The 22801-nt window shown below is 43.3% G+C and overlaps 2 protein-coding genes across 5 annotated transcripts in view; one reads left to right on the top strand and one right to left on the bottom strand.

The window, feature by feature from the left end:
- Positions 1–9317: 9317 nt before the first annotated feature.
- On the bottom strand, positions 9318–13192 carry larp6a (La ribonucleoprotein 6, translational regulator a). Of its 2 annotated transcripts, XM_059945852.1 has the most exons (3): positions 12691–13192; positions 12141–12327; positions 9318–10838 (listed from the first exon to the last, which is right to left on the bottom strand). In XM_059945852.1, the coding sequence occupies exons 1-3, from the start codon at positions 13107–13109 to the stop codon at positions 9750–9752; spliced, it is 1695 nt and encodes a 564-aa protein (XP_059801835.1). In that variant the 5' UTR covers positions 13110–13192; the 3' UTR covers positions 9318–9749. The 2 variants fall into 2 exon arrangements, with proteins under 2 accessions (XP_059801835.1, XP_059801836.1); XM_059945853.1 differs by lacking the exon at positions 12141–12327 and having other exon boundaries at positions 12691–12899.
- A 6097-nt stretch (positions 13193–19289) lies between these two features.
- The window catches only part of LOC132378741 (leucine-rich repeat-containing protein 49), a 153644-nt gene continuing 150132 nt past the window's right edge, over positions 19290–22801 (top strand). For 2 of the 3 annotated variants that reach the window (XM_059945856.1, XM_059945855.1), the window contains exon 1: positions 19290–19696. In XM_059945856.1, coding sequence (XP_059801839.1) covers positions 19544–19696 — 153 coding nt within the window. In that variant the 5' untranslated portion in view covers positions 19290–19543. The remainder of the gene's footprint in view (positions 19697–22801) is intronic. The other variant, XM_059945854.1, reaches the window with a different exon arrangement.

Here is a 22801-nt window from a genome sequence, read left to right on the forward strand (position 1 = left end):
CTTACAGATCTTAGGATGTGAGGCCCTGCTGTAGCTGAAAGTTATGTATCAGTATTCAGAGGTCTGTGATTATATATACACATGTATTTTTCAAGTCAGTGAAGACTAAGGACTGAAAATGGGCTAATGTTGTCCCAGTGTATAGTGACTGCACTGACCTTGTAACTATAGACCAGTAAGCTTAATGTGTATTGCAGGCAAGATAATGGAAACATTAATAAAGAATGAGATGGAAAAGCAGCTGTTAAGAACAGGCATGTTAACAGAAACCCAGCATGGGGTCAGATGAAGAAATCATGTTTTACTAATATGTTGGAGTTCTATGAAGAGGCAACTAAAATTTGATGATAATCCATTTACTTGGATTTTCAGAAGGCTTTTGACAAGGTACCCCACAAGAGATTAATAATCAAATTACAGGAGGTAAGGATTCAGAGTTAAGTGTGTGAATGGGTGGATAAACACATAACAAATAAACCAGTAAATGAAGACATTGTCTCAGGATTTGGAGGAGAAGGTTTAGGACAGAGGAGGAGCTGAATCTGTGGTGAATCTGTGGAATGGAGTAAATATATTTAAGACAAGGTTGGATAGATTTTTTGCATTATAGAGGAGTTAAGAGTTATGGGGAAAAAGGTAGGTAGAGAAGTCCATGGCCATATGATCTTACTGAATGGCAGAGCAGGCTGGATGGGTCAGATGGCCTACTCCTGTGCCTATTATGTTCTAAGTTTTCAGAATACACTGTTACAAACCATAACGGTTTAGAAACGAACCAACAGCAAGAAATTTCACTCTGAGCCAGGTTTTAATGTTAAAACCACTATCTTTATTAGTATTTACTTATAATATAGTAACTCAACCAAGATAAACAGAAGTTAACAGTGTTATGTGTATGTGTGTGTAAATATAACTCCCAACTATCGAGCTTGGGGGAACAAGGCTTAGAGTCTTGAGATGGTAAAGTAGGAAAGTTCAGTCATCAATGTAATAAATGAGGGGAGAGAGATATTTGTAATCCACATTGTAATGGAGAGAGCAGGCAAGTACTAAGTATTCCACAGGTTCCAAGCTGGTAAAACGAGATAACAGTCGCCATAGATCTTGTCCATCATGTCTTTCCAAATCCACGTACGAATTATCACTGGACATGACTGTCACAGGAATATCGTCTTCCAGTGGTTACCACACAACATACCCAGACAAGGGCTACACAAGTGGTCCCACAAGATATCCCAAAATCCACTCCTATGGATTATACGAAGTGACAGTCCCACATTTGTTGTACACCATGTGCCGATGTTTAACCCAATCTTTTGGGCTTAAAAGAGCTCCAAACCATCGCAGTGACCAGCTGAAGTTCCAGCAGCTGGTCTCCTCTCTCTCTGTCCATGCAAACTGCTTCAGCCTGTGACTGATGTCATAGCCCCACCTCACTCAAAAAGGAAAATTTTGATCTAAGCAAAATTTTAACTGCAAACTACAATACATGAAACAATACATTTGCGATTACCATATAGCATACTACAAACTAATACAATATATTGCAGAAGTTTATACAAAATAACAAATTACATGCTATTCTTAAAATACATTGCAAGCTTAACATCTAGAAAGGCAATCTGCAATTATATTATCTTTGCCTTTAATGTGAGTTATCATAATATCATATTACTGCAAAATCAAACTCCAATTTAACAACCGACTGTTTTGTCCTTCCTTACTCAAAAACACCAATGGATTATGATCTGTATAAACCACAAGTAGTTTCTGAGCTGGGCAAACATTAACATCAAAATGCTGCAAAGCCAAGATAAGTGATAACAACTCTTTCTCTATAATGGAATAATTTCATTGATGCTCATTGAATTTCCTTGAAAAGTAAGCTACAGAATGTTCAACTCCATCACAATCATCCCTTTGTAGTAACACTGCTCCTGCAGCTTCATCACTGGCATCCATGGCTACAGAGAATGGCTTCTCAAAGCCAGCTGTCCGGAGCACAGGTTGATGACATAAAATGGTTTTTAATTGATCAAATGCCTCCTGACAAGGTTCTGTCCAAACAAACTTTTCATCCTTCCTCAGGAGGTTTGTCAAAGGAAGAGCAATATCAGCAAAGTTCTTACAGAATTTACGATAATATCCAACCATTCCCACAAACCTTCTAAGAGTCTTTTTAACCAGTTGGAATGGGAACTTCAGAAATTACCTGAACTTTTGCCTTGACAGGAGCCAACTGCCTTGATCTACCACATAACCAAGATAGGTCACAGTGGCATGGCCAAATTCACTCTTAGCTAAGTTAACTGTAAGGTTGGCCTTGGAAAGCCTGTCAAACAGCTTTTCTACTGCAGAAATATGGGCTTCCCATGTATCATTTTCCGTGACCAAGTCATCAATATAGGCATCTGTATGTTTTAACCCTTGAATTACAGAATTAATCATTCTCTGGAATGTTCCTGGAGCATTTCTCATTCCAAATGGCAGAACATTGTATTCATACAACCCAGAAGGTGTCATGCAGAAATTTCTCTACCCCTCACTGTCAAAGGAACACACCAATACCCATTCAAGAGATCAATCTTTGTAAGAAACTCAGCTTTTCCAACCTTGTTTATACAATCATCCACTCTGGGGATGGGATAAGTATCCATTTTTGTTACAGCATTCACCTTTCTATAGACAGTGCAAAATCTAATACTACCATCTGGTTTAAGTACTGTAACACAAGGTGAGCTCCAATCTGAAGTTGAAGGCCTAATAATACCATTTTCTAACATATACTCAACTTCTTGTTCAGCCAGTTTACATTTTTCTATGTTCATGCGATGTGGGTGTTGTTTTATGGGCTTGGCATGACCGACATCTACATCATGTAATGCAACTGTGGTTCTCCTTGGAACATAGGGAAATAAGTCTTTAAACTTCAAAATTAATTTCTTCATTTGTTGTTGCTTTGACTGTAAATGAGCCAACTTGTAATCAATGTTTTCTAGAGCAGTCGAGTTTGTTAGTCTAACTGGGACAATGTTTGATTTAGAACAAACCTCGGGTGAATCAATTAATGAGTTCCCAGAAAAATCAAACTCCTTGTTATTGACTCCACCAGACACAGTTGCTACTTCTTTTTCAAAATATGATTTTAACATGTTTACATGTACCAGCTGTGTTGACTTCCGCCTAGCTGGTGTTTTGACTACAAAATTTACGTCATTAACTTGAGACACTATTTCATACGGTCCATGGTATTTCACCTGAAGTGGGTTCATCAATATTGGAAATAACACCAGCACCTCATCTCCCACCTGGAATTTTCTCATACAAGCCTGTTTGTCATACCAACACTTCATTCTGTTTTGAGAAACCTTTAAGTTTTCCTTCCTACAGGCTTTGTGTAATCTGTCTTTGAATTTCAAAACATAATCTAACAAATTGATATGCATATCCTCATTAATCCACTTTAACAGGGTCAAAGGTCCTCGAACCTATGACCAAATACAAGTTCAAATGGACTAAAGCCTAATGATTCCTGTGCTGATTCTCTTACTGCAAATAATAGCAAATGAATTACTTCAAACCAATCATTCTCGTTTTCAACACCATCGTTCTCATGTTAATCATTGTTCTGAGGGTCGAATGGAATCTTTCTAAAACCCCTTACAATTCTGGATGGTACACAGACAGCATAATCTGCTTGGCTCCCAATTCATAAAATACCTGCTGGAATAATCCAGATGTAAAATTACTTCCTTGATCAGACTGGATTTCTTTAGGCAAACCAAATAAAGTAAAAAAAAAACTTTGAGAGCCTTTGACACAGTTTTAGCCTTGATATTTTCTGAGAGATATTGCCTCGGGAAATCTTGATGTGTACACATGATAGTTAGCAAATACTGATGGCCAGCTTTAGTCTTTGGCAATAGGCCAACACAATCCAGAATAACTTTGGAAAAGGGTTCACCAAATGCAGGAACAGGCTGTAGTGGGGCCACTGGAGTGACCTGATTAGGTTTACCCACATCTTGACTAGTGTGACAGGTTCGACAAAAGATCACAACATCTTTGCTCAAATTAGGCCAGAAAAATTGTTTCATAACCTTGTTTACAGTTTTATTCACACCAAGATGGCCACCTAAGGGCATACTATGGGCCAAAGTTAAAATTACGTTCCTATGGACTTTAGGAACTACAACTTAGTGAACAATTGCCCACTCCTCACTTGCAGGTATCTCAGGTGGTCTCCACTTCCTCATTGACACTCCATCTTTGATAATAATATCCTTCTGGCACTTCCTTAATCTCATCATCTGAGAGAGCTTTTTCTTTTAAAGCTTCCATCTCAGGGTCTCGGTTCTGTTCTGCTAGAAACTCCTTTCTCAACAGAGATAAATCTTTCTAGTCAGATTTAATACTTGGATCCTGGTGGAACAATGAAGACAGAAAAGTCCCTGACATGTCATCAAAACCTGAATCCCAATATTGGCTATCATGGGTAGCAGAATCATGCTGCACAGAACTATCTGTATTGGCAGACCTTACTTTGAGTTACTGCACAGGAGGGATAAATGTTAAAATCCATCTTTGAATCATCAGTGGTTGGCTTAGTTGTCAGCTGCACTACAGGAACAACTTTACCACCTGCTAGGTCATTTCCTCACAACAGAGAAACAGCTTCCACTGGTAAACTGGAGCATAGTCCTATCTTAACAGGTCCTGAAACCAACCCTGACTATAAAGTTATCTTGTGTAGTGGCACAGAAACAATGCCGGCCCCGATGCCTTTAATAAGATTTACCTCACCTGTGTCAGTCTCATCACCAAACTTTAGAACACTGTCTAATGTAAGTGACTGAAAAGCCCCAGTGTCTCGAAGAATTTTCACTGGTACTGGGGTTGTCCCTTCATTCACTGACACAAACCCATCCGACATAAAATGATCGAATCCCTTCCCAACTCGGTCAGACCTCTCAGTCTTTAACTGAGCCTCATCAGAATGTGCAGACCCCTGTGGGTTTATAGGTGTTTCACAACACCGAATACAAGCATCTGGGACTGCCTCCTTTTCCTTCTTCTTCAGGAGGGAACAATTAGCCATAACATGACCAGCTTTCCTACAATAGTGACAAGAAAGACCAGAATATTTCTCCTTCTCTTGCTTCCCTTCATCCTTACTTTTGTCACTAGTCCCAGATTTAATTTCTCGTTTACCCTGACAGTCCATGCTACTCTTTTGGAAGGCCTTACTCAGCATAAACTTAACCTTGTGGGTGAGGGGAAACTCATCTGCCAATCTAGCAGACTCCTGCAAAGTGGCAGCATCCTTTTCATCTAAATATGCCATATGTCATTACGGACGCACCTCTTAAATTTTTCAATTAAAATCAATTCTTTCAAGCTGTTAAAAATCATCATGCACATTTTTAGATGTGCGCCAGTGGTCAAACACACACAAACTTCTCATGTGGAATTTGCTTATAAGTCTAGCTCACAGATTTCCTCAAATTTCTAAACCTTTGCCTCTAGGCTTCTGGAACCAATCCATGGGCTTTAAGTATCGCCCGTTTCACGATCTCATAATTAGCCGCATCTTCAACTGACAGGGCAGGGTAAGTCTGTTGAGTCTTACCTTTCATTACACTCCGTAACAGAAAAGGCCAACTAATTTTTGGCCACTAAGTTCTGAGCAACCTTCTCAAAATGAGGGAAGTATTTATCAATCTCAGCTTCATTAAGTGGAGAGACCAATTTAACTTCCCGACAGGCCACAAACATCTCACCGGAGTCAAACGCTAGACCCCTTTGCTGTAACAGGTTTAACTTCTCCAGCTCAAACCTCCTTTGTCTTTCATTTTCTCTTTCGGCAGCCTCCAGCTGCATTTGTTGTCTTCTCTCTTCAACCTCTAGTTCTAATCTAAGTTTCTCTAAATGTATTTGTTCCAGCTTGGATCTTGAGGTGACCTGGTTTACTTTCAGGAAACAATTGCCTTCAAAAATACAAAGTGCTCAACTACTCTCCAAGTCTCTAGCTTTCTCATAGCCTGCTTGACCTCAGTAAGGTTCAGCTCTTTAGCAATAGCCAACAAGGCATCCTTTTTGGGATCCCCAAATGCCACAGGGGTTGGTGCTTCCAGAAATGCCTCAATATCCATTGCTGCTGGTTCCCACACACAAATCAATTGAAAAGCAACCAATTAAATCTATAATCAATAAGTTCCAATTTTGTGCATACCAGCAACAATAGATTACACACTGAGCCAGGTTTTAATGTTAAAACTACTACCTTTATTAGTAACACACAAAATGCTGTGTTCCACCAGCATTTTGTGTGTGTTGTTTGAATTTCCAGCATCTGCAGATTTCCTCGTGTTTGACCTTTATTAGCATCTACTTATAATATAGTAACTCAACCAAGATAAACAGAAATTAACAGTGTTATGTGTATGTGTGTGTAAATATAACTCCCAACTATTGAGCTTGGGAGAACAAGGCTTAGAGTCTTGAGATGATAAATTAGGAAAGTTCAGTCATCCATGTAATAAATGAGGGGAGAGAGATATTTGTAACCCATTGTAATGGAGAGAGAAGGCAAGTACTAAGTATTCCACAGGTTCTACACTGGTAAAACGAGATAACAGTCACCATAGATCTTGTCCATCATGTTGTTCCATATCCACATACGAATTATCACTAAAAGTGACTGTCACGGGAATATCATCTCCCAGTGGTTACCGCACAACATACCCAGGCAAGGGCTACACAAGTTGGTCTCACAAGATATCCCAAAATCCACTCCCTATGGATTTTACGAAGTGACAGTCCTACATTTATTGTGCACTGTGTGCTGATGTTTAACCCAATCTTTTGGGCTTAAGAGTTCCAAACCATTGCAGTGACCAGTCGAAGTTCTGGCAGCTGGTCTCCCCTCTCTCTCTCTCTCTCTCTCTCCCCATCTGCATAAAAATCTGAAGCAAACTGCTTCAGCCTGTGACAGACATCACAGTCCTGCCTCACTCAGGCACTCTTAAAATAACACTCACAGTATGACCGCAGGCTCATAACAACACAAAATTAGGGGGTACAGGCTGATATCATTCTGCAGCAGAATCAATAGTTAGATCTAAACAAAATGCAGATAAATGGCAGATGAAATTTAACGTAAGTAAATGTAAACTATTACAAAGGAAGTAGAAATATTAGATATAAATACACAATGGGGTTGAGTTAGAAAGTGCACTGTACAAGAAAGATTTAGGTATTCTGGTAGACTTATACTATCAACATCTGGACAATGCACAGAAGCAACTAGAAAGGCTAATAGAATGTTGGGCTAGATCATGCACTCAGTGGAGTTCGAGTCTAAAGATGCTTTCCTTAATGCACTTGTGAGCCCACATCTTGAATACTGTGTACAATTTTGTCTCCATATTTTGTGAGGGATGTGAAAGCACTGGAGAGTTCAGAGAAGGGCAACGAGACTCATTCCAGCCCTGCAGTGTATGAACTATGAAGAAAAATTGAGAGGAGACATGATAGAAGTGTTTAAATCATTAAGGAATAAGTAAGGTGGATGCCAGCTGCTACTCCAAAATTAATCCATCAACAAAGACACGGGAAAATAGGTGGAGACTGGTTAGGGGTGATTTCAGACTAACATCGGGAAGCATTTCTTTACACAGCAAGTTGTGGACACATGGAAAATTCATTACCACGGTAGTTATGGAGGCCAAGTCAATTGAGTATGCTGAAAATGGAGGTGGATAGACTGCTGTTTAGTAAGGGCCTCCAAGGTTATGGGAGAAAGCAGGAGAATGGGGTTGAGAGGGAAAATAAATCAGCCCCAATAGCTTGAATTGCCTAATTCTGCTCCAATGTCTTATGGAAATAATTGAGGATTACCTTTTCTGAAAGATTTTATCAAGGTAAATTGTTTCACATTTTTTGGCCCCTGTGAGGTGAATGTTTTTGCATGTATTTGAAAATGCTTGTTAAAATAGTGTCTGCAAATTTTGCTGAAGAGTACTTAATACATGCAAGATTTGAAAAGATCTTTCTGGAAGAACCCTGTGATCTCTTGTACGCTGGACAGTTTTTTTCCTTTCCACAAAATGTTCTGTGACAGTAAACTTACACAATCTTTCTGCGTAACTGCAAATGGTGTGTTTTTATCTAATCTGTTTAATGTCAGCTTGAAAATCTGACCATGTGCTATAAGTCGTGGAAACATGGAGTTGTATGGACAAGCTACTGGGGAACCTCAGTGGATTTTGGAGGGAAAGAGACAAAAATAGTTCAGATTGAGAACTGGACTGAATGGCAAGTCGGCTAGGTGACAGGGAAATAGGTGGAGCAAGAGTTGATGATGGTTGACCATCATCCAGGTTGATGATGGGTTATTTGCCACATTGAGTTAGATGGGGTAGGCAACAAAAGGCTGCAGATGATGCATTAGACTCCGGGACCAGCTTCACTCATCTCAGCACTGAACCAGCTCTGTGATGGTGCCTCACTTTCAGGGTCTCTGCTGTTTATGTTTCATCTATTATTTATTTACTTTTTTATTATTTGCACGATCTGTTCTTTTTATGACACACCAATGTTTGTTGGTCTTTGTTGTGAGGGGCAGGGTCAGGGTGAATCTTACTAAGAAAATTTTAAGTCAAATACAAAGTTAAACACTCAACATAGCAACGACTTAAGATGGCAGATGGCGTCAGGATCCAACTTAAAATGCCGGACGGCGTTCTCCTTCCTTGGTTCACAAGTACGAGTTGTCCGTAAGTCGGACGTTTGTAACTTGGGGACTATCTGTACTGGCTATTGAGGTACAAGATCACCACACTAACTGCCTACAGCAGTCAAACATTACTACAGCACAGAATGAATCAGTCTGCTAGTTTGGCTTCTCCAACTTTCAGCTATTTAAACCAGCACTTTGTGTGTCTAATGGTGATGGGACTTTCAAAGGTTAGGGCACTACCACGAAAGAAAACGTAAATATATGAAAAAAAAAATTGCTGTTGATTTCTAGAGGTACTTGCACAGGATAGGACTGGACAATTTAACATGCAAACAAAATTCAATAAACATACCATAATCTACTCGAGCACAGGGAAGTTCAAGCATTCAGCAGCTCTGTTCTAGAGATACAAGAACTTGTGATCGGACTGTAACTTGACAGTGATCGGCAGGCCAGCAGTTCTCATTCACCCCTCGGCTTGCACAAGGCAGTGCCTTCTGGGCAAGTACACTGGGAGGAACATTCTCTGGAAAATGAAGAAAATTCTTTTTGGAAGAAGGATCACTCAATATGAAACAAGGATGCTTAATCTGTATTTATTTACATGACAGCAATATACACCAACTTTTCGACCAAGTGCAAATCTCAGCTCATCACTCTGGACAACATTGCTCCCTGCACCTTTGGTCACAAATTCATAGTTCCAGGACCCCCGACAACCGGCCCTACTTTCATAGCACTGGCAGGTTGGCAATGGATTAGGATAACATCTACTTGTAAACAATGGCTGTAAAATAAAAAAAAAGTAGGATATTTCACCCAAAATACTTGAAATTTAAAAAAATGCAGTTTACTTCTGCAGTTAGATGAAATACTAACAGAACAGAGTAAAATGGATACATTTAAATTACATTATATCTGGTTTAACTGAGATAATTTCAATTTACCATGTACTAAGTCCAACACAATTCCAAAGGATAATTAGGTAGATTACAAAAGTGAAAAACCCTCAGATTACAAGTGGCTTGCTCCTCTCTGCAAGAGGTTGGAATCCTTTTGTACCATCTGGTCCTCTGGGCATTCGGATCACTCCAGAAGGGAGCCCAGCCGAGTTGTGCATCTTTCTGGAAGGCATGGGGCTGCCGACTGGAGTATTCTCATGCGATATTCCCTGTGCTTGCTTCCGTCTTTGTACCCAGGGGCTGCCCGATGGCGTGATGCTGCTGTCCGATGAATAGTCAGTCCACTTGCTCACAGCCTCAGTATTTACAGCACCACCGAGCTTAGCATTGACCACAAGTGGGGACTTGTGCAAAGCGGGGTCTTTCCGCTGCAGCGATGGGCTGGAGCGCGGGCTGCTCCATGGGCTCACTCGGGGAGAAGCGTTAGGACTCAGGTGATTGTTCTTGTAGGTACCGGGGATCAGCTGGTTATTGAGGTGAGACTTGCGGCCAAGCATAGGAGATGCAGGGTTACTCTCCGGTTCAGAAGAGCTGCACGCTGAGCAATCTTCACACATGAACTGCAACTCCTCCACTCGCTTATTGGCAGAGCCGCTCTTCGCCTCATTTTTGCTAACATCTTCAGCCTCTCTATTCTTCTCTCTGACTACTTTCTTCTTTGGCGGCTTCATCCCTATTAGCACCACTTTCATCCCCTTTTCTTCCATTTTCCCAAGTGACTCGTGTGCCTTGATTGCCGATTCAACATCTTCAAACTCTACAATGACACAATCTTTTGTTCCCAGCTGAGAGTAACGATTGCTCAACCTTTTCACATCTGCAGGAAGCTCCTTCCCCAATTTCAGTACCCGAACAGAGACGACTGGACCGAACACACCAAATGCCTTCAGCGCATGCTCCATTATCCTCTCTTGTAAGCCAGCAGTTTCACATTCTGAATTAGGATTTAAAACTTGAAATTCTGGACACAAATGCATATCATACACCAGCAGCATCCGACTAGGAAGATGTTCGCTTGGGAAAACTGGAACAGCTGACTTCCTTCTCACTTTTTTACCTTCTTCATTTAGTTCTAGAAGCTCCGAGTTCCTGAGAGCAAAAGCAGTTGTTTGCCAGTCACGAGTGAGATGTTTTACCTGGAACAATAGAGTCAGTATTATCCTTACCACTACATTCAGGAAGCAGTAACTACATTTCACTGATACTAATTTCTACTGCTGCTGATGGTCCTTGAGATGCCAGTTTTTGCTTCCACACTGCTCAACCAAAACAAAGGATGAAGGAAGGACTTTGTCCCTCCAAGCACTGTCAATGTCATTCCTATCGATGCCATTATGGAGGGATGCACCTGTCACAGTAGATTGGCAGGGACAAGGTCAAGAGCTCCTCATGTTCATTGTCTGCTGCAAACTCAGTCTCTGGGATAATTGGCAACTGTAAATTAGCCCTGCTGTGTAGGGGAGTGACAGAAACTTTCATGCTACATTTTAATTTTTTTTACAAATACAGTATTATTGTAATTTGTATTTACTCAACCCGATTGTGTTTCTACTCCCTCCTACTCTGTGCTATGGGGCACACACTTAAACAATGTGCACACCATGGGCTGTGAACATGACTACATCAGGATTTTGTATGACAAGGGGACAGTTTGCCCAAGTGAGAACCCAATCCCCAGTTTTTGTGCCGAGGTTGCTGTTAGAACAGTTACTGCTATTGTCTGATTAAGATAGCAATGACAAGATTAATTGCAAAGCAGACTGAACTAGAGTAAATCAGCGGGTCAAACAGCATCCAATGAAGGAAATGGAACTGTCAAGATTGTGGGTCAAGGCTAATAGTCAGATCATGGAAATAGCTAAATGGGACGTGTTTTTTTTAAGTAATGCAAGCATTCCTGCACCTGCAGTCCAGGGAATCTGACAAACATAATAATTTAGCAAAGGAACTGTTAGGGCATATTTTGGAGTTAGGATATATAGTAAAATATCAACTTCAGCATCCGATCTGAACGTTGATTGTAGATTATATTTAAACTGTAGCCCTGGACAGTGGTTTCCTGGAACTGGGGACATCAGTTAATGGCATGCCAGACAATGCTGATTAACAAACATTCATTATGGGTGTCCTGGAGTGTGGGTGTGTGAAAGAAAGTGGTGTGAAAATTATATGTAAATCAAAGGAAGCATTGTAGATGGAGTACATTGTAACTGTAGAATTGTCCTGCCCGCTACCTTTGATCTTCAGCACATAAAATGTCATGTAATACTGGGACAAACCTTCCTTCACTTCTGCATCTACTAGCTTCAGTGTCTCTCCAGTGACTGTGTTCACATTACAACAGGACCCAAATCAATTCTAATGAATAATAGTTTGTACTACTTAAAGTTTTAACTAAACGAATAAAGCAATATGCAAGCTACAAAATTTGATGTTACCTTTTTGAAAGAGGTCAGAAGTTTAACACTGACATAGCCCATCTTATTTCTCCTCACGTGCTTTAGTAGAAACGCATCATTTTTCAGATAGTCATCAGAGAGATAATATTCAATCTGGGCAACAAGTTTCTGCACCAACTCAGGGTCTGGGGTTCTCCACTCAGCTCCCACATCATCATCTGCTCCACTGCAGTAAATACAAGACTAGTGAACTGCTGCTCACCCTCTCTCACCACCCCATCACTCCCCCACCTCCAAACTGTTCACTCCCTCACCCTCCCAATCTCACAAACCCATCACTCCCCCACCCCACAAACCCCTCACTCTTCCAACCTCACCCCACCCACCCTTCACTCTCCTCCTCACCACCCCCTTCACCTTTGCTCTAACTTCCTCTTCACTCACCTACCCCACCAGACCCCTCTGGCCTCCTATACACCACTTCCTTCACGTGCCCACTCCAAACTCCCTCACCCCTCCCTCCCCTCACTCACACCTCCACCCATCCCACCGCCCCTTTCCGACCACCTCTCCACCCAGAGCTCAGTACCTGTTTTTCGGCCCCGGGCTCGCCTCCTGGTCGGAGCCGCTGCCTGCAGAAGGCTGGGCCGCGGGCTCCTCCTCGGCTGTCGCCACCTGAATCAGGACGAGTGGAGACGGCGGTAAGGTCTCCCCGCAGGAAGGGAGCGTGTTGGTGGATGTCGTTCCGTCCATCAGCGGCCCGCCAGCCCGCTTTAGCGCCGAGGAGGGACTGCAACCATCAGCCAGAGCCTGGCCCCCGCCCGGAGGCCGAGCATCGGTCGGGGGAGGAGCGCAGGGCGGGGCCGCGGCGTGAGGCCGCCCGCGTGGGTATGGCCTGTAAGTCGGCGTGAAGAGCCAGGAGCCCGGAGCGGGTACCAAGGCCTCCCGCACAGCCGGCGGCGCCAGAAAGGCGGCCCACCGCAGCAGGGCGATCTGCAGGTTCAACATTGGAGACAGCGGGTTCGGGCCGCCGCCCGGCACTGATTTATCAGTCACATCCCCCACCTCCCAATCAGGCAGAGCCCGGCCCCACAGAGTGGTGGGTGGGGCGAATGAAAGAGGGAGGGTAATAGGGGAGAAGAGGGAGGGTGTGGGAGGGAAATGGGGAGAAGGGGAGGGTGTGGGAGAGAGGTAATGGGGAGGGTTTGGGGGATTGGGAGGGAAGGCATAGGGGAGAGTATGGAGAGAAGGGGAAGGTAATGGGGAGAAGGGGAGGGAAATGAGGAGGTGAAGGTATGGGGAGAAGGGAAGAGTGTGGAAGAGGGAGGTTTATTGGGGAGAGTATGAGGAGAAGAGTGGGAGGGTAACAGAAGGGATGTGTGGGAGAGAGGGCGGGTAAGGAGGTGGGTGAGGGAGGAAGGGTAATGGGGAGGAAGTGGGAGGGTAATGGAGAAGGGGAGGGTGTGGGTGAGAATGAAGGTAATGAGGGGAGAAGGGAAAAAAGCTGGGGTAACGGGGAGGGGGAGAGTAATAAGAGAAGGGGAAGGTGTGAGAGGGAAAGGGTAATGGGGAGAAAGAGAGGGAGGGCAATGGAGAAGGGGAGGGTGTAGGAGAGAGGGACAATGGGGGAGAGTGTGGGAGAGAGGGAGGGAAATAAGGGAGAAGGGGTGGGTGTGGGAGAGGAAGCATAATGAGAGAAGGGGAGAGTAATGGGGAGAAGGGAGAGGGTGTGGGAGGGGGGATGTAATGGGGTTGGGAGCGATGGAGGGTAATGGAGTAGGGGATGGAGGGTAATGAGGGAGAAAGGGAGGGCAATGGGGAGAAGGGATGAGAGGGAGGGTATGGGGTAGAGGGGGTGGGTGTAGGAAAGTGTTGAGAAAGGGGAAAATGTGGGAGAGGGGAGGGAAGTGAGGGATGGTCATGGGGGAAAGGGAGGGTGTGAGAGAGAAGGGAGGTTGGGGAGAAGGGGAGGTGGGGAGAATGTGGAAGAGAGGAATGGTAATGGGGAGAAGGGGTGTGTGGGGGAGAGGAGGGTAATGGGGAGAAGGGGAGGGTGTGGGAGAGAGAGAGGGTAATGGGAGAGGAGGGGGTGATGGAGTATAGAGAGAAGAGTCCAAATTATATAAAAAGATGTTACAATATTGAACTGATTTAATCCACTGGGTTTGGAAAAGATTCTTAGAGATAGGATCTATGGGCATTTAGAGAATCATGATCTGATCAGGGACAGTCAGCATGGCTTTGTGAAGGGCAGATCATGCTTAACAAGCCTGATAGTTCTTTGAGGAGATGGCTAGGCATATAGATGAGGGTAGTGCAGTGGATGTGATCTACATGGATTTTAGTAAGGCATTTGACAAGGTTCCACATGGTAGGCTTATTCAGAAAGTCAGAAGGCATGGGATCCAGGGAAGTTTGGCCAGGTAGATTCAGAATTGGCTTGCCTGCAGAAGGCAGAGGGTCATGGTGGAGGGAGTACATTCAGATTGGAGGGTTGTGACTTGTGGTGTCCCACAAGGATCTGTTCTGGGACCTCTACTTTTTGTGATTTTTATTAACGACTTGTAGAAAGGTGGGTTGGCAAGTTTGCAGACGACACAAAGGTTGGTGGTGTTGTAGATAGTGTAGAGGATTGTCGAAGATTGCAGAGAGACATTGATAGGATGGAGAAGAGGGCTGAGAAGTGGCAGATGGAGTTCAACCTGGAGAAGTGTGAGGTGGTACACTTTGGAAGGACAAACTCCAAGGCAGAGTACAAAGTAAATGGCAGGATACTTAGTGTGGAGTAGCAGAGGGATCTGGGGGTACATGTCCACAGATCCCTGAAAGTTGCGTCACAGGTAGATAGGGTAGTTAAGAAAGCTTATGGGGTGTTAGCTTTCATAAGTTGAGGGATAGAGTGTAAGAGTCGCGATGTAATGATGCAGCTCTATAAAACTCTAGTTAGGCCACACTTGGATTACTGTGTCCAGTTCTGATCTCCTCAGTATTGGAAGGATGTGGAAGCATTGGAAAGGGTACAGAGGAGATTTATCAGGATGCTGCCTGGGTTAGAGAGTATGGATTATGATCAAAGATTAAGGAAGCTATGGCTTTACTCTTTGGAGAGAAGGAGGATGAGAGGAGACATGATAGAGGTGTACAAGATATTAAGAGGAATAGACAGAGTGGACAGCCAGCACCTCTTCCCCAGGGCACCACTGCTGAGTACAAGAGGACATGGCTTTAAGGTAAGGGGAGGGAAGTTCAAGGGGGATATCAGAGGAAGGTTTTTCACTCAGAGTGGTTGGTGCGTGGGATGCACTGCCTAAGTCTGTGGTGGAGGCAGATATACAAGTGAAGTTTAAGAGACTACTAGACAGGTATATGGAGGAATTTAAGGTGGGGGGTATATGGGAGGCAGGGTTTGAGGGCTGGCAAAACATTGTGGGCCGAAGGGCCTGTAATGTGCTGTACTATTCTATGTTCTATGTTTGGCTCCTTTGACATTTATTTACAAACAGCACCCTAATTCCTCAACCTTAAATGGCAGTGCTGATGGCGGCGCTGAATTACTCTGGTAACTGTATCCCCAAATCCTGACTACTAATAAATAATTCCAGCTATGAATTCTGCTGCTTTGTCCCATTGTCAGTGTTGTGTTTGGGCTGACCTTTGCATCAAACCTTAATCTCATGCATCTACTTTGATTTGAAGATTTTGCTAACCATTATTTTCTAGAAGCATTTAATAAATCTAAACTTTTCTATTACAGTATTTTGATGTGTAATCCTTTAATTCTTTCAGTTATTGTAGAACATGGCCTCTTTTCAAATGGGAGTTTTTTGTACAAATGAATCTCTGTTGTGCTTTTTTGGTGGATGGACAATTACACATAGCATTCTGTTCTACAGGCAGACCATCGCCTAAAAGGCCAAGCCTCTATCTTTGATATCCACCAGGAATTTATTCTCAGCTCCATCACACTTCATCCACAAACATGGAGTTGGTTGTGCGAATATCATAAAACTATCTGTGGCTGGTCAATGCCTTTTCACAATCTCCAAACATAAACAAAGTGGTAGTCACTGCCTGATGAACAGTGAATCCCTCAAACTATTGGTTGTTCAAAATCCATAATAATCATTTTCCAGAATAAATCATGTTGCTAATTCCTGACGTTGTCTAAATGTGACACTGTTAGCAAAATCAGTTTTACTAAACTGCTTCAGAGAAAGGGGCTATTCCGAGCTGTATCTCAAAGAAAAATAAAATCAACATACTTGAACTCACCCTTACTAATAGTAAGTCTACCGTTTTTTGCCCATTCCATTATTCCAACACAATTAATTTTCCTGAAGTTATCCGCTGTTGTAGGTGTATTTGCTGAAAAGCTACAATTCACAGGCATCAGAAAGAGGAAATGGCCATTTGCACTTCAAGCCTGCTCATCTATTTAATAAGTGGTGACCATTTTGACAATTGTGACACCTCTTTAAACTCCATGCAACCCAAACCTATCCAACCATTCTGAGTCATGAGGTTTACAGCATAGAAACAGGCTCTTCCACATACTTAATCTGAAAAACATTTATTCTCTCCAATGTCATTAACCTGGACCACAAGCCTCCATACCAACCCCCCACCCCACCACCACCACTGTCCATGTATCATGTTGACATTTGAGCATGCATCTGCCACTCAGGCTGCAGGCTCATTCCAAATTTGCAGCACCTGAGTGAAGTTCTCCCTCATGTTCACTTGTCACACCTCCAGCTTTTGTTTCACCCAACATCTTACTTCAATGGCTGGTAAGTTGATGGAGAAGATCCCAAGAGGCAGGATTTATGAACATTTGGAGAGGAAATGATATGATTAGGAATAGTCAGCACAGTTTTGTCAAAGGCAGGTTGTGTCTGACAAGCCTGACTGAATGTTTTGAGGATGTAACTGAACACATTGATGAAGGTAGAGCAGTAGATGTTGTGTATATGGATTTCAGCAAGGTATTTGATAAGGTACCCCATACAAGGCTTATTGAGAAAGTAAGGAGGCGTGGGATGCAAAGGGACCTTGCTTTGTGGATCTAGAACTGGCTTGCCCACAGAAGGCAAAGAGTGGTTGTAGACAAATCATATTCTGCATGGAGATTGGTAGCCAGTGGGGTGCCTCAGGGATCTGTTCCCTGAAGAGACCCCTACTCTTCGTGATTTTTATAAATAACTTGGATGAGGAAGTAGAGGGATGGGATAGTAAATTTGCTGATAACTTAAAAGTTGGGTGTGTTGTGGATAGTGTGGAGGGTTGTCAAGGGTTACAGTGAGGCATCAATAGGATACAAAACTGGGCTGAGAAGTGGCAGATGGAGTTCAACCCAGATAAGTGTGAGTTGGTTCATTTTGGTAGGGCAAGTATGATGGCAGAATATAGTATTAATGGTAAGACTCTTGGCAGTGTGGAGGATCAGAGGGGTCTTGGGGTCCGAGTCCATAGGACACACAAAGCTGCTGCGCAGGTTGACTGTGATTAAGAAGGCATATGGTGCATTGACCTTCATCAACCATGGGATTAAGTTTAAGACCTGAGAGGTAATGTTACAGCTATATAAGACCCTGATCAGACCCCACTTAGAGAACTGTTCTCAGTTCTGATCACCTCACTACAGGAAGGATATGGAAACTGTAGATGTTGCCTAGATTGGGGAGCATGCCTTATGAGAATAGGTTGAGTGAACTTGGGCTTTTCTTCTTGGAGCGATGTAGGATGAGAGGTGACCTGATAGAGGTATATAAGATGATGAAAGACATTGATCATGTGGATAGTCAGAGGCTTTTTCCCAGAGCTGAAATAGCTAACACAAGAGGGCACAGTTTTAAAGTGCTTGGAAGTAGGTACAGAGGAAATGTCAGGGGTAAGATTTTTATGCAGAGAGTGGTGAGTGCCTGGAATGGGCTGCTGGTGATGGTGGTGGAGGCGGATATGATAGGATCTTTTAAGAGACTCCTGGGTAGGTACATGGAGCTTAGAAAAATAGAGGGCAATGGGTAACCCTGGGTAATTTCTAAGGTAGGGACATGTTCGGCACAGCATTGTGGCCCAAAGAATGTATTATGCCGTAAGTTTTCTATGTTTCTAAATTTTCTGTATTCTTTCAATCTTATTGATATCTTTTCTGTAGGTTTTCCTGGTGACTAACAGTATCTTCATGCTATACATACTTGTACATGGCTCAAATTGTACCAAAATGGGCCATTCTTACCTCCACATCTATGCAAACCTTCTGGCTCATCGATATGAATCTCATATATGTCCTTCTCTGTTTTGTGATTTAAATGTCTGAATGAATTAAATTTAGTGATCTATCTGATCCACCTCTTTTCGCAGCACATTTTAGATATGAACTACTCTGTGTAACAAGCTGACCCCAGAGACCAGCTTTAAATCTCGCTGCCCCTTGTTTTTGATACCCCTACCATAGGAAAATGTTTTGATAATCTGAGCCTCTTATAATTTTTCTACATCCATCAGGTCACACCTCAGCCAACCTTAACTCCAGAAAAAAACTATCCAAAGTCCTGCAGTGTTGGCAAGACCCTGCTGAACTTAACTGCAGTCACAGACACTGTTGCAAACACATTTGCACACAATGTTTCGCGTGTGCCTAACCGGTGCTTTGTAATATAATGTCCTGACTCTGATAGTCTTTGAAGATAAGCATGCCTTCATGTGTACTGGGATTGTTCTGCAATCTCATAATGGAGATTTGTTTTATTCTTTCCTATCTTCCTTGGCTGCATTCATGTATAGTGTTGAATGACAAACTTTTATTTTCTACGGTCTCTTTTGATGGTTGCCGTATCAAATGCCTTGGATAAATTCTGAGTTTCCAAGTTTCTCTTTCCCTTGCAATTCCTGATGGACTGTTGTTTCTGAGATATTAATTGAAACCTTTATATTGAAAACTGATGCAAAATACTCGTGTAATTCATCTGCCAAATCCATGTTTTCGTTAATCTCTCTTTCTGAAGTTACTTTGTGAACCCTCATTTTTGAAATACCCATAGACGCTCTTAATATCTGTTTCTATATTTCAGGCTTGCCAAATGTCAGAATTATTTCCTTGCTTATTAATGTTCCAGTTGTCGTATGTTTTATATGATGACATGATCTGTCACGTTGTGCGGTAATGCTTTTGAGTTTGATGTTGTGTAGTGGCTGGAACATTTCTGTTTCGTGGAGATCCTCTTGATCCTCCTGTCTGATGATCCCTCATTCCCTCTGAACTAATGACATTGCAGGGCATTCGGCTCTCCTGACAGAACAGACCTAGCCTGTTTTAATAATAAGTGTCTAGGTGGCAGACTTGCAGCTTTTGGCCGTTTTCTCCAGTTTTCCCAGCGGTCTAACAACTCCCATCGCCTCCATACCGGGGCGGGTTCTCGTGGGCGGGCCGGCGATGGAACATGGAGCGTTGGCGCCATCAACACCGGAAGTGGCCGTTGTCAGGGAGCCGGGGAGCGGCGGGAAGGAGCGGAGCATCGATACCGGGACTGGGAGCTGGGCCGGAGGGGGACATGCTACCCGGCAAATACCGGCCAAGGCTGCTCGGAAACCCGGTAGGTGCTCTGCGGTATCCATGGCAACCGAACCATGCCTCGCCCTTTGTCCAAGGTGTCCGGTTTCGCTGCCTGACCTGGTCTGCCCGTCTCCCACCCCATCGCACCTCCAATGTTCCACCCCTGTCCTCTCCCACCACAGTCCTCTTACTCCGTCTGTACCCCACCCTGTCTCCCACCACAGTCCTCTCACTCCATCTGTTACCCCACCGGTCCCTGTCCGGTCCTCTCACCCCACCTCATCTGCCACCCTGTCTCATACTTCATTGCACCTCCAACCTGTCTCCCACCCCACCCCCACCCCCACCCTACATACTACCCCACACCACTCTATCTCCCAACCCACCCCACCATATGTCCCACCGTACCTCACCTCTCACAGCACCCCACCTCTTAACCCAGTTGTCTCACTCTACACCGCCCTGCCCCAGCCCCTCTTCCCCACCTCTGCCCCGCCCCTGCCCCAGTCACCTCTATACCCCCACCCCCGTCTGTTCCCCATGACCCTTTCCCCTCTCTCCTCCCACCCTACCCCAGTCCTCTCTCCTAACCGGACATGGTCTCCCCTTGGTGTCCGTCCATCAACCCATCTCCAATCATGGAGAGCTCTGGCAAAACAACCAGATGGAATTACATCTTTAGAAAGAGTTAACATGGGGCCAGAGAATGTTGAATCTTTGTGGGTGGAGTTAAGAAACTGTAAGGGTAAAAATAAAGTGGTGTGGGAATCACATATAACCTTCCAAATAGTTGCCAAAATGTCTAGTTGAGATTGCAAAGGGAACTGGAAAAGGCTTCAGTAAGGGTAATGACACATTTGTAATGGGGGACTTCAACATGCAAGGGGATTGGGAAAATCAGGTTGGTATCAGATCACAAGAGAGGGAATTTGTTAAATGTCTATGAGATGGAGTTTTAGAACAGCTTGTGTTTGAGACAGCTTGGCTATCTTTGTTGTTTAACACAGATCTTATTAGGGAACTTAACGTAAAGGAATCCTGAGGAGACAGTGATCATAATATGTTTGAATTCTTAGTGCAATTTGAGATGGTGAAGCATAAGTCGCATGTATCAGTATCACAATGGAATAAAGGGAATTACAGAGGCATGAGAGAGAAGCTTGCCCAGGTGGATTGGAGGAGGATACTGGCGAGGATGACAGCAGAGCAGAGATGGCTGACGTTTCTGGGAATAGTTCACAAGGCATAGGATAGATACGTCCCACAGAAGAAGAAGTTCTCAAACTGCAGGGGTAGGCAACTGTGGCTGACAAAGAAAGTTAAGGACTGCATTAAAGCCAAGGAAAGAGCACATAAGGTAGCCAAAGTGAGTGAGAAGTTGGATGATTGGACATTTTTTAAATCCAACAAAATGCAACTAAAAGCTATAAGAAGGCAAAAGATGAAATATGAGGACAATCTAGCCAATAATATAAAGCCAGATACTAGAAGTTTTTTTCAGTTATATAAAGAGTAAAAGGGAAGTGAGAGTTAATATTAGACCACTGGAAAATGATGCTGGTGAAGTCGTAATGGGGGGACAAAGAAATGGCAGGTAAACTTAATGAGTACTTTGCATCTGTTTTCACAGTGGAAAACACTAGCAGTGTGCCAGAGGTCCATGAGTGTTGGGGGCAGGGGTGAGTGCCATTGCTATTACAAAGAAAAAAGTGCTCGGCAAATTCAAAGGTCTTCATCTGGATAAGTCACCTGGACCAGATGGGCTGCATCCCAGAGTCCTGAAGGAGGTTGCTGGATCTCTAGTCAGTTCAGATTGGCAACAATATCTCCTCCACAATCTGCATCAGCAGAGCTGCACCACAGGGCTCTGTGTGTGTGTGTGTGTGTATGCTCTGTGCCCTGTTCTATTCACCTTATACTTATGACTGTGTGGCTAAGCATAGCTCCAATTGCATAGGCTGAAACAAAGGTGATGACGAATCAGCATATAGGATTGTTGTTTCTTTTTGTGCCTTCTTCCTGATTGTTGCCACAACAACCTTGTTGCACACAACATTCAATGTCAGCAAATCCAAAGAGGTGATTAATGACAACAGGAGGAGGAAACTGCATGTCCATGAGCCAGTCCACATCAAGGGATCAGAGATGGACAGGATCAGTGACTTGAAATTCATTTCAGAGGATCTTTCTGTGATCCAGCATGTTAGTGCCTTTACAAAAAAGGCATGGCACTGTCTCTGCTTTCTTAGCAGTTTGTAAAAATTTGGCTTGTCATCTAAAACTTTGACAAATTTCTGTAAATGTGTGGTGGAGAGTATACTGACTGATTACATCACAGCCTGGTATGGAAACACCAAATCTCTTGCACAGAAAATCTTGCAAAAAGTAGTGGGTCCAGCCTAGTCCACCACAGATAAAGTCCTCTCCACCTTTGTACACATCTACACAGAGTGCTGTTGCGGAAAAGCAGAATCCATTATCAGGGACCTCCACTATCCAGGACATGTTCTCTTCTTGCTACTGTCATCAAGAAGGGTATAGGCGCCTCAGGGCTTACACCACCTTAAGGTGTAATTACCCTTTAACCATCAGGACCAGTAACATGAAACATCCCTCACACCTGTCTGATGGACTGTTTGCCCTTCTACCATCAGCATCAGGGAAGAGGCTATGTAGCATTTAAGTAAGGACCAACAGAATAAAAAAACAGTTCCCTCAAGCAGTAAGGCTGATCAAGACCTCCAACCATAACCCACCCCTCCACATCCCCAACTGCCACTACTTTACCACTTCCAGTAAGTCACCTTGTGTACAGGTGCTCTTGTGCCTAGTGTCACTTTATGTACATACAATCTATGTATAGAAGCTATACTAAGTATTTACATTTATTTTTTGTTATTGTGTTCTTACTGTGTTTTTTTGTGTTGCATTGGATCTGGAGAAACAATTATTTTGTTCTTTACATTTGTGTACTGAAAGTTACATTAAACGATCTTGAATTTTAGATGATGTGGGGGATCTGGTGGCACTCATGGAGTGAGGTCTAATCTGGCTTTGCTCCATTCCCTTTATTTTATTACCTGTAGCCACACTTATTTACTCTCTTTTATACCTATACCAAAAGGTTTATGTTATAGATATACTT

The sequence above is a fragment of the Hypanus sabinus genome, chromosome 21 (genome assembly GCF_030144855.1).
Source record: "Hypanus sabinus isolate sHypSab1 chromosome 21, sHypSab1.hap1, whole genome shotgun sequence".
NCBI classification, from domain to species: Eukaryota; Metazoa; Chordata; class Chondrichthyes; order Myliobatiformes; family Dasyatidae; genus Hypanus; species Hypanus sabinus.

Excerpts from the sequence above, each read along its gene's own strand:
- larp6a (XM_059945852.1), bottom strand. The coding sequence starts at position 13,109 with ATGTTGAACCTGCAGATCGCCCTGCTGCGGTGGGCCGCCTTTCTGGCG. Across the intron at positions 12,328-12,690 it reads AGCCCGGGGCCGAAAAACAG|TGGAGCAGATGATGATGTGG; the intron begins GTACTGAGCTCT and ends TATTTACTGCAG. Across the intron at positions 10,839-12,140 it reads TTCTGACCTCTTTCAAAAAG|GTAAAACATCTCACTCGTGA; the intron begins GTAACATCAAAT and ends CTATTGTTCCAG.